Source organism: Stenella coeruleoalba, assembly GCF_951394435.1.
Source record: "Stenella coeruleoalba genome assembly, chromosome: 9".
NCBI lineage: Eukaryota > Metazoa > Chordata > Mammalia > Artiodactyla > Delphinidae > Stenella > Stenella coeruleoalba.
In genome coordinates, this window is record NC_137155.1 from 77,204,632 (window position 1) to 77,217,505 (window position 12,874).

The 12,874-nt window shown below is 38.0% G+C and overlaps 1 protein-coding gene across 7 annotated transcripts in view; it reads right to left on the minus strand.

The window, feature by feature from the left end:
- CADPS2 (calcium dependent secretion activator 2) overlaps window positions 1–12,874 on the minus strand; it is a 486,383-nt gene that overhangs the window by 16,465 nt on the left and 457,044 nt on the right. For all 7 annotated transcript variants that reach the window (XM_079931397.1, XM_079931396.1, XM_079931395.1 and 4 more), the window contains one exon: window positions 9,117–9,224. In XM_079931397.1, the coding sequence (XP_079787523.1) occupies window positions 9,117–9,224 (108 nt within the window). The remainder of the gene's footprint in view (window positions 1–9,116; window positions 9,225–12,874) is intronic.

Consider the following 12,874-nt stretch of genomic DNA (forward strand, 5'->3'; position numbering starts at 1 on the left):
AGATGATTAAAGGGCTAGAAAAGGGGCCTATGAAGAGAAGTTTAGCAAATAGGGATTATTTATCCTGGAGTAGACAAGTATGACAGGTGCCTTAATAATAGTCTTTATATATAGGAAGGATTATTCCCTAGAGATGCTGGCTACCTGCTTTTTGTTCTCCACTGAGAGGAAAAAGGGAAACGGGTTTAAAAAATAGCATGAAGAATTTTGGTGATGTAGGGGTTAAAACTTGCTTTATTTCAAACAAAACATCTTGCCCATATTAAGAGAGCAAAATTTAGATGGTCTCTTAATTAGGACTGGGCTGCGATCAAGAAATTGAGAGCTCTCTGAAGTTTAGGTATTTATAAGTACCTGTGAAAATTGTTCTTTTATAGAGTTTCCTTTCAATGCATTCAATAAACACATGTTTTTGCCACAATGATGCTGATTTACTACAATAGCCGTTTCCTTACACGGATTTTTTTTTTTTTTGTAGTTGGACGTAGTCAATAGTGGCAATCTGGCTGCCACTGCTGTGCCCACTTGTGAATGGCACTGACCATGTAGATGGGGCTGCATGGAAAGCTTGCAGAGGGAGTGTCTGACGGAGGAGGAGTTCAAAAGGCTACCATAGAAAACGGCTTTAAAGCCATGTGTCATTTGCTTATGAAGTTAGGTTTGAAGAGAAGAACGGTAGCTATCATTTCTATGAAAACATCACACTGGTCAACTGAAAGAGATGCTGGTCTCAGGGGAGTCCTGGGTATTTTCTTTTTTTGTTTTTTCTGCGGTACGTGGGTCTCTCACTGTTGTGGCCTCTCTCGTTGCGGAGCACAGGCTCCAGAGGCGCAGGCTCAGCGGCCGTGGCTCACGGGCCCAGCCGCTCCGCTCCGCTCCGTGCTTCCCAGACCGGGGCACGAACCCACGTCTCCTGCATCGGCAGGCGGACTCTCAACCACTGCGCCACCAGGGAAGCCCTGGGTATTTTCATTAATAAGTCAATGGTTGCCAGATGCAGTGCAAGCATGCAAACCACCGAGGAAAAGCCAGGCTCTGTGTGGAGAAGTCAGAGTTTTCAGACCATATTACATGTGAAGGCAGCATGAAATCAATACTAAATAACTTTTGAAATGCTCAACATGTTGCCTGTAATTATTTCAACTATCTTTGATAAAATCAGGAGGGAGAATATTCTAATTTCTTCCATGACTATTAAGTCACTGTTACCGGCTTGGGTGAATGAAAGCAAATGCGTACTTATGCGTTCGGTGTGAAGAAAAATTTCTCGATCGAAATGCAAGTTTTGACATTTTCCATTCATCAGAGAGAGTTTTACCATTGCTAAGGGATTTTAGGTGATCAACCACAATTTTTTTTTTTCTATTCAAACAAAAACCTCAGATCAGTTCACATGTGAGTTTTTTTTTTTTGTTTTTTGTTTTTTTAAAATTCTGAGCACAATTAAAGGTGAGTTAAGGCTCTGGTGGAAATCTAAAGAGCATCAGCAAATCTGAGCACTGCTCAGCTTTTGAATTGCTTTTCTACTTCTCAGTTCTTTTAAATGGTTTTCTATGGCAGGAACATTTTTCTTAATTAGTCACAGCTAATTAGTGTTTGGGCATAGACAAGTAATCAGAAATGTCAGAGCTGCAAGGCTACATCTCCCTAATCCTTTGATAATAATTTAGCCTCCTGGGAGGGCCCCAAGCTGCGGTAAGTAGTGACTGACAATAAGGCAAAATTAGGTGGGCAGCAGACCATTAGGGTAGAAAAATAAAAAGCACTACCCGGTCCCGCTGAGCACCATCAGGCAACTAACTGCGCTGCCAGATGAGGTGCCTGTTTAAGCCTGTGTTGTTAATTAGCTGATTCTACCAGACCTGCCACATATGTCCAGGTGCCTCACGCAAAGATGTGTATTTCTGGGCAAGCGCCAAATGACAATTGTGTCCCGTGATCACATTTCAAGAATCTAAGGAAGAAGTCCACATATTTCTGGAAGATTCTTTTGAATTATTAAAGAAATAAGATCAACAAGCTGCAATACATTTTCTTGTTGAGTTTCTTTTAGGCAATTAGGCACGCTTATCTCAAGTTTCTCAGGTCTTAATTCACCAACAGCTTAGGTTCAAATGAGGGCCTTTGGCCGCAGAGCCGCGTCTGGACTTGCCAAAGCTCTTCTGGCACACACCGTACATCAAAAGTAGATCCTTTCACAAATCCTTACACTTACAAATGATAACATGAAAATAAGGATTATTAACTAAAATGAACGAGACGGCTGTAATTTGAGAGCAGAGGTTTTGAAGAGAAACAAACTTTGAGGGGAAAAAAGAAAACAGCTAAGGGGCAAGCTCTGTATGGCATTTACTGAGGCAGACATGACCATATACAGAACAAGTCTGACTACAACTGTCTTAAAAGACGTCCAACAACTTCAGTGGGAGTCTGAATACTGTGGGTAAAACAAAGCAGGAATATATATAATGAAAATAAAAACCACCACCTGGAAAACAATGTGTTAAAGCAGCGAAATCAGACATTGTTTAAATGTAGGAGATGTGAGATGCCGGTCCTATAACACAAGTAAGAAACAGACAGTTAAACTTCTTATCTACCTTTAGTGCACAGTGTGGCCCAGGGTACACGACCTAACAGTGGGTAGAAATAAATGATCTCAAAGAGTCTCAAGGACATCCCTGAGCTTCTATCATCCATCTTTTCTAGTGATGGAAAAGGAAAAGAATGGAATGACATGAGAGTGATGGTAACATTTGAATGCTGATAGGGAAATCATGACTGGGCATAATGTGCCAAAGTAATGCTTTACATTTGACTTCTTTTTACATAGGGACAAAACCAAAAAGAAAATACGCTGTAACGGGAAGCTATACTGATTTAGGCAGGTGTATAACCACTTGCTCGTCATTTGAAAGTGAAAGATCATTGAAAAGAGGAAAAGTGCTATTTTTAAATCGACATTCACATATAAGAGAATATATCTATAATATCATGGAATGATAAGAAATGCAGGAAGGCAAAGAAGTCTTCTTAACGGGTCTTAACGGGTTCCAGCCTGCATTTCTAATAATGAGGTTGATTACATACACAAAGAAATTCATCCAAGGAATATGACTGAAAAAGTAGATGGTCAGTTCTAAATATATCCTACTATCTAGCAGCCATTCTTACCCATGTCCTGTTGATTTCATGTATTCTTGGGAAACCAACATGATAAATTTAATTTTTAAATAAGTTAAGAATAGTAGTGTCAGTCTTACTGAGGATGAATAAATTCTCAAATCAAAAATTTGGGCATTGGTGTGAAACAGTTAACTCAAAAATTCTGAGCATTTCCCCCCTTTTTCTTATTTGGGAGTCCAGAGACAAACAAGAGCATAGAAGTGCAAAATTAGTTTTATTTTGAAAAGTATATTCACTTGCAATAGTTTCATTTCTTTTTCTTACCGTATCTTAAAATGACTACTGAACTCACTGACATAGTTTAGGTCGATTTTACTTAAAATGTTTAATTTAGAATTTCTTTACTGAAAAGAATTCTTTTCAAGGAAAGTCCTAAGAAATTAATCCTTCATAAAACACTATTCGGATGAATATCACTGATTAATTATCATTTAAAGAATTACTTTTAATTTTAGAAGACATCACAACACGATTTAAAAAAAATCTCATTGAGATGAAACTCTTCAACAATTAGATATTTAATCAGTTTATAACACAAGAGAATGTTTAATCTGCATGATTTACCAATTAAATACTGCACCCTGATGTGTCTTCAGCAACACTAGAGCTAAATCGAAATTGTTTCAAAGGGACACAAGATGGGAAATGCCCTATAGATGCACAAAGGTTTAGAGAGGTAGGAAGGTTGAGTGTCTCTCCTGGACAGCAGGATGCACTTCAGTCGACCCCTACGGGCCTCAGCATTGTAATATTCTTGGACATTAGGAGGTGACCACAGAGGATGCTCTCGTGGCGATTACCGTGGTGTCAGTTTTGATTTCTGAAACATCACCACTTTCCGACCCAGAGATCCAAAGCTCTCAGGGAAGTTGCCCAGCCTCTCTCCTGACCCATGGGCACTTGGGGCTCTCACTGTGTTTGCTGAAACTTGAGAGCGTGGGAAGAAACATCCATAGTAGGCATTAAAAATGGAACTTAAGAATTAGAAAATCATTGCCATGCCTTTATATTGGGATCAGACAAGTTGTAGATGGTTTTGATTTGATAAAATTTTTAAACAGCTACTGACAATGATGTTTTATACACTAAGGTAAGGGAGATTGCCTGCAAAGCAGAACACCTTCTTTTGGTGAATCCATATTCTCTTCTGCTACAGAACTTCCTTTAGATTTCTCTTACCCAGATAAGACACATTTTTTTAAATTGAAAAAGTAGATTTAACATGTATATTTTTTTCCTTTGGCTAAATTCAAAACATAATAAGTGAGTATAATTTTTTCTTTTTTAAAATTTAAGTATATTTGCTATACAGTATTATATAAGTTACAGATATACAATATAGGGATTCACAACATTTAAAGGTTGTACTCCATTTATAGTTATAAAATATTGGCTATATTCCCCATGTTGTACAATATAAGCTACAAGAATATACTGCGTGACACAGGGACCATTATATTAACATATAGATTTTAAACACAGCTTGTGTACCACCAATGACCACTTGATAGGCAAAGACAGCCTCTGTTTAAGATATTCTGGTCACTCAGAAAGACTTAACATGAATACAGAATATATGAGTTCCAACCATTTTTCTAAATGTAGGGTTCAGAACCATGGTGGTAGCTGTGCAGAATGTCAAATGACAGTCTTTATTTGGAATCTATTTTCTACTTATCTACTGTAATTGCTACTGCTTATTGCTTTCACCTGGCCATCACAAAAAAACTTAAGAATTGATTGCTACTCCGGGGTGCAAGACTCAGCATGCAACCAACCCAGTAACTTTTGGCGCCACTGCTAAAATTAAAACTAATTTAATTGGTTGGTTTAAAATCTGGAAGGGATTTCAGAAACCATCTGGAGTTCTAGACTAGCTTCTTCAGTTTATATGTACTACCTATACTGAGCCTCAAACAGGCGACATAACTTCTTGAAGCTCACTCATCCAATTAATGGCAGAACTGTGGCTGGAACTGAGGTTTCTGGATTCCTGGCCTAGCCCTCTTCCTACAAACACTGTTTTACCACTTCAAATTTTGTAAGTCTGAAGTATGGTAGACGTAACATGGACTTTGAAACTAGAGAGACACAATTTCAAAGTCCGATTTAGCACTTAACAAGTCCTTTATTGTCTCTGGGTGGGAGATTCCTTAACCTGAAAATAAGGCTAAAATGGGGGTGATGGCATCTACCCAGAAGGTTAGAAATGATATAGGTCAAGTATCTAGCACATTTCCTGGGACACAGAGGTGCCCTGCGAATAGTAGTGGTGACAGGGAAGGCTATTATAATTATTTTGACACTTTGAAAAGATTAGGGATGTACCTTAATCAAACTTAGTACCTTCCATTAAACAGGGGATCTGCCATCATTTACTTATACTTTTTGGAAATTATTTCCGTTTTAAGCAGAAAGTGTTTTATAAGTTTAACCATTTGTGGAGTAAAGCAGAATGTCTTGATATTTATCCTAATATTAACTGTTTTGATCTTCAAATGATACTTTTAGTTTTAATATTTCAAGATTTGACGTAAACGTCTAAGATTATCCTATCTATGGTCTTTCAGATAATACAGATTTTAGTCATCCCCCTCTTTAACACATTGAAGAAATAAGAAAACTTCCATTAGGGACTAGAACAATAATAATAGCAGTGCAGGATGCTTAGGAAGCAGTCATGGTGTACGGCTGGGTGGGGGGCTGCACATGGACAACAGTAGAAGGTACCACTCTCCTCTGCAGGTGCCTCCCCAACACAATGGATGCAAATCCAGGGCAATGGTCATTTTTTTTACCTTAGTCCCTGGTACAGTTATTTAATCAGAACCCTAAGGTATTTAGCCACAAGTATCAGGAACTAGTAAGATGCTTAATGGATCAAAAAGTTTCTGAGGCCAGGAACACCACAAGTAATTAATTACTACTCTCAGGGCCAGTTTCACAGAATTTTCAGCAGTCTTTTTCACGCGTGAGGCATCATGTGGAGAAAAATTCTTTAGTAAAACACATGCATTCTTTTTTAAAGTGTTGGTGTTGGTGGCAGGATGGGTGTTTTGTAGAATAATTGTTTTATATGGAAATACTGCTATGTGTTCTAGAACGAAGCGAACTTCATCTGGATAAAAAGCACATCTTTTGTAAGAAGTTAAGCTCTCCTATTTCATGACCAGAAACTGCAGGCCCTGTACTCTCATCTGGGTGGGTTAAAACCACTAAGTATTGACTCACTGCAGCGAGTGTGCGCGCGTCTGCGCGCAGGCGTGCGAGTGTGTGTGTGCGCATTTTCTTCTGCATCTGAAGGTGGGAGGCTCCATTTCCTTACTCAGGAAGCGAACTGGAATAGCAAAAGTTTGTCATGATGCCTGAATAAAACTGTTCATTCTTTTATCTGTAATAGGCTAAGGTTGCTAACAGGATTTATAGGGTCATTACTTTCAACTGTTTCTTGACACCTAACAATATTATTTTAAGCTCCAGCCAAGTAATTATATAACGTCTCTCAGTAATGATCTGTTGCTTAAGATACACATTCTACTTTACCTTTCAACACATACTTGATAACCTCTCATTTACTAACTGTAATTGAGGCAAATTCAGTCTTGGCTAATTAGGGGCTCTTGGTACCCCTTCATATGTTATTCTTGGTGACATATCAATAGAATTACAGTTTACTTTTTATTTTTAATTACAGTAATAAAAATGTGCAACTTAAAAATATTAGAATGTTTAAGGACATTATAACTATTTTACAAATAACAAGTCCAATGTTCTACTGGGGATACACAGAATGACAAAACCTTCACAACCAAAACAGAATGGTGGCTTGTCAAGGGTTCCCCTTAGAAGCAAACTCACAGCCATGTCTGATGCTTAGGCGTTGAAAGGAAAGTATATACCTATCACCAGGACAATCAAACTAGTACATCATTTTAATGTTGGCCTCCTGGCATCCACTTTAGTTAGCTCCGTTTGTTACTGCTGCCATACAAAAGGTCTTCAAAAGAAGTTTGGTGAATGAAGGGGAGTTTAAGAAGGAAATAACTTTATGAAGAAAGAAATTCTGGGACTTCCCTGGTGGTGTAGTGGTTAAGAATCCGCCTGCCAATGCAGGGGACATTGGGTTCGAGCCCTGGTCCAGGAAGATAACACATGCCACGGAGCAACTAAGCCAGTGCGCCACAACTACTGAGCCTGCGCTCTAGAGCCCGCGAGCCACAACTACTGAGCTCGCGTGCAACAACTACTGAAGCCTGCGCGCCTAGAGTCCGTGCTCCACAACAAGAGAAGCCACCACAATGAGAAGCCCGCGCACCGCAATGAAGAGTAGCCCCCGCTCACCGCAACTAGAGAAAGCCCGCGCACAGCAACGAAGACCCAACGCAGACAAAAATAAATAAATAAATAAATTTATAAAAAAAGAAAAGAAATTCTACCTCTGTTACAATCTGATGGCAAGCTTTGTAGTAAATAGGTCGCCAAGACAAAAAATTGAAGATGTTAAGAAACACACACACACATACACACACACACACACACACACACACACACACACACACAGTGGCCTATTTCCAGAATGACTCTACCATTTTTTCACCATAGAAGATGTGCTTTAGCTATACCAAGAAGAAACATAATGGGAATAACATCAACTCAACTTTTCTGTTCAACATTTTTGAAAATTACCACATAAGCAAAAAAAGTAAAAGAGAACTTGGAAGTGAAACATATGCTTGTAAATTCAGAGCAATACCAAGTGGAAGCAGAAGTTGCTAATATGGTTTCAGTATTTTGTAAAGGAGCCAGCTGGATGGATGATAATTTTTCTACCCCTGCAGGGCATCAAAGCTTTTAGGAAATCATTCTTTTCACACATATTAACACTTAGCTTATTAAAACAGATGATACTTTTATTGTAAAACAGCCTGGGTAGAGGCTAGAAACATAAAATATGAAAGATAAGGCTCATTTTGACCACCCAATCTGACAAACAGCAAACACTGACATGACAGACCATGGTGGAGATGATGACGTAGCAGGACCTTCTGTAACTGCCACAGCTGAAGTGTCACCATGAAGCCCGTGAACTGCTGTTATGAAAACATTTGCAGTAACTTGCATAATTAAATGAAACTGCCAGAAAAGCATTTCTAAAATGCAGAGAAGATGTACATAAATAAATACAGTTCAAAGCAAATACTCCATTTCAGAATCAGCACTGTAGTGAATTATGCCAAGTTATGTCACAAGCAAAGTACCATTTCCTTTGAACTGACTGCTGAATAATTACAAATGAGTAACAACATTGTTGTTGAAATGGACTGCTCTCTTAGTCTCTTTTACAGGTACTCGGTGAATGAAACTTGCTGATCAGGCCATCTAAAACCACAACCTCCCCATTCTGGGAGCTGCCATGCCTCAGTGAAGATCTTCACGAGACTACAGCAGTATTCTGTTAGCAAACGTCAGTACTGGAAAGCAAGATGAAAATGCACACTAACAGTACAGTGGCAGATATCTGCCTTTACTGCAGCTTATTTCTTTGTTTAAATGAAGAATATTATACTGACTTAAGAAAAACTTTTATAGTAGGGGCCAAATCCATTACAGTCTGATTCTGTTTATGGATTGCTGCAAAGGCAAGTGATGTAAACTATATACAATGGTAAACTGGATATCACCTTGCTTGCTAAAATTAACCTTAGAAGGATTTTGAGACTCTCACTCTAATAGTGACAGTTTTCAAGTACAGAAAAAAGCCAGTTAAGGCTTCTGTCAGCAGTCAAAGAAATAAAATGGGCAACTATATTAGCTGCCTAGAAGAAAAAGAAATAAAAAAAGAGAGTCTGCTTTGCAGACATACCATCAAAGTGTAACTGTTTCCTTCACAGTACATCTGCAAAGCCAGCATGATTTGCAAGGGTACTTACATCAAACAACTTTTCTATATACATTTCCTCATTGACCTTTTCTCGAAGAATATCCTGGTTTTGCCGAACAAACATAATATAGGTGTCTGCCAGGTCCATTCCTGGTTTCTGTTGTGAGGGAAAAGCACAGGGAAGAAAACAATATCACGTCTTGATTGTGAAAATGTTATTTAATCACCATCCTAGAAAATCATTCCTTATATCCTTTCAAAAGTTACAGTAGAAAAATATGCTTAAGATCAAATCAACAATGGACACCTTCAAATTCCATAATTAAAGTAAATGAACGTTTATTATTGAGGTCTATAACTTGAGGTCATAGTTACTTATCATTATTAAGATGATTAGAAATATGTGGTTGTAAGCTAGTAGATACTCTTTTTTTTTTTTTTAATGGCTAACTTGCTAGGTCAATATGCCAAGCAGTATAAATGAATACATTTTTCAAAAAAATTCCCACATGCAATAATCATTTCCTAATTGTAAGTTCAATTTCCTTTTCATCATTTCTGGCTGGTTTATCCATATATATTTTAAAAACTGTTAGCTTTCCTTGGTTTGCCTTCCTCAACTACTATGGGTGTTCAAGGGATACAAAATAAATTTTCTTATTAGGAAGATATTGAACAAAAAATATTTAATGCATTACAAAGTGAAATGCAAATCAAAATTTTGTGGGTTATCCATTGCTTCTACTCATCCATATTTATCAATACTACCTCAAGGATTTGTATTATTTTAGAAATGCAATAAGAATACTGATGAACTAGTCTCCCATGAAGAGCCAAAGGTGTGGATTAGATAAGTTTCCAAAGTTACTCAACATTTGGTGTCTTCTAATATTAGACAAGATAAGGCAGTTAATAGAATTCTTCCTCCCTACAGAGTCTACAGAATCAGCACCAGGGAGGGACAAAAACCTGAATGGCTCCTAAAGAGTTTTCCTTCTAAATTTATCTCTAGTTCTTCTTTCAGTTTCGCACAGCTGGACTAGATGATCTGTATACTCTATACCTGGGGTTGATTCATAGTCTGTACTGAGTAAGTCATTTCATTAGAATAGGACAATAATAATGATGAAATGGTAGAACTGATGCCCGAATAAGTCAATGTCAGTCGTGCATAATTTCTTATCTATAGGATGCACTTACAGACTCCATCGATGGACTCTTTGTAAAAGTAAATAATGTAAGGAAACTAGGTGAAAGAGGATATGAATTATTTAACTATTACTACTGCAGGAAAGACAAGATATACATCTGAGTGATGCTAGGACAGTAGTAGTGCCTTTTCCTTAAATGAAGGACAAAGTTCTTATCACTTCTTTTTCCGGGAGGGGATTGTATTTTATGTATGGATACAATGATAAAACTGCCCACCTCTTAACCAGTGCACAGTATAGACATTGCGCATATCTCATTAATAAAAATTAATTTGATTTTTTGGTAACAAAGTTATTTCTGGGCAATGAAAATCACAGAAAGTTCTTATATATTTACCTCTTATATTTAGCCTAAAGGGAAATTTATACCACATGGACGGAAGGATCCTTTCAAACATAACCTTGAGGGGGCTTCCCTGGTGGCGCAGTGGTTGAGAATCTGCCTGCCAATGCAGGGGACACCGGTTCGAGCCCTGATCTGGGAAGATCCCACATGCCGTGGAGCAACTGGGCCCGTGAGCCACAGCTACTGAGTCTGTGCGTCTGGAGCCTGTGCTCCGCAACAAGAGAGGCCACGACAGTGAGAGGCCCGTGCACCGTGATGAAGAGTGGCCCCCGCTCGCCGCAACTAGAGAAAGCCCTCGCACAGATTTGAAGACCCAACACAGCCAAAAAAATAAATAAATTTATAAAACAAAACCCATAACCTTGTTATAACAAAATTCGTGACTAGCTATAATCTGAAACAACTATTTATATAAATGTCTTCACTGATCTTTCCTTCCAGAGCATCCGTACACAATGTAGGAAATATATTCCAAACTTAATGGAGACAACTTACCAAATTCATGCCTTCACTATTTTTCTACATAATTCTCATAAGCAATGTCTGAAAGTTTAAATAATTACAAGGCTACTCAAGAGAAGCCTAGGTTATTTTCTTCTTTGGGGGCGAGGGGTGTTATACGTAAGTTTTTCCAGTAAAAAGGCAGGGTAATTTGTACAAGATTACTAACTACTATTAACGGTTGAAGATAGCTAGCCCATAAGATAAGGATTTCTCTCGGTGCCTCTCAAATTTGTCAAGACACTGAAACTGTGAACATTCAGAAAGGATACTGCCGCAGAATGAAAATGACAGGAGAACGACTTTCTATACATGATAACAAGTCAGCTCCACATCTGAGTTTCAGTCAGGTGCTTAGAAACAAAATGCTGTGATATATATAATACCAAGGCAGCTGGGCACAGCCCAGAGGAACTGAGAGTTAAGAATCAACACATGAGAGGCGTGTCTCCTCCACCATTTTTCCCCACCGCTACCCCATTTTTATTTCTGCCTTTCAAAAGAAGAGTACGCTTAGAAGTTTAAACTAGTCAATCACTTGACCCATCAGACTCACTGGAAACTGAGTTACAGCCAGGAGAAATGGAGAATGATGGCTTTAAACGCTTGCCACAGACCCGAAGGTAATTTTTTTCCCATTTCCTTGATCACTTTTAAGATAACATTAGACATCATGAAACACTGTCCAGGAAGAATTTATCTTTTGTCATCTAAAACTAACAAATACTTTTACAGTTTAAGCCTAAGAGAAAACTCAGTGCTATTCCCTTCCGCAGACCCGAGGGATATAATACTGAAATCTGTAAGCTGAGACAGTTCTACAGCTCTCTAAGAAAATCACAACCATGGTTGAGGGTGTGAAGTAAAGCTCATTTAAAAGTTTATTTCAACAAATTAAGTGCTGTTTTTTTCTTTTTGAAATTACATTTTCTCCCCTTTGGCAAATTAAGATCCACTTGCCTAGAAAACAAAACCTACAATTCTTACATTCCTCATTAGCATTATTTCTTCCTTTATCTTTGAGCTGTTTACGTATTCTTGCAACTGTGACATACGGGAATTTCACACCTAGTGAATATATTTTCATGTAGCTTGTGGCATGAGACTATAATCATTAAAAGAATATACACAAGTAAGGATAACTGCAACAGCTGGTGACATTTACCAATTAGAATTATAGTTCTTTAAAACACTTTGTCCTTCCTTTGGTGTATGAAGGGTAATTATCTCTGATAAACTGCTGAAAAAGATGTAATTTTCCTTTTAAACAGTTTCTACTTACAGTACAAATGTGTTTGGATAGAAGACATTATCGCTGGTTCAGTGCTCCTTTGTGCAAAGACTCTGTTTTATGGCAGTAAGATCTACATATTTTGGAAGTCACTGCGTCTCACTCCATTATTACATGTTATCTTATTAGGAAATAAAGTTTAGTTAAAAAAGCAAAAAACTGAACACACTCAGTTAAGTTTTTGTTTGCTGGTGTGTAAATGAAAAGCATGCATGTGACTGCATCACCAGGTAGAATATTGCTACACATTCTGGTGCAAGTGGGTGTCTCCAACCTTATCAAAGGAGCAGCCTGTTAAACTTCAACAACTGTAGATCTGGATGAATTTTTATCAAGGATATTTTGTTCTGGAGAGCTACATTTAGAAATCTTCGCTATATTTGTAATTACAGTTTTCTTAATGAACGAGAAAATAGCAATTAAAAACCACATAGCGAGCACATTATGTATTAAATACC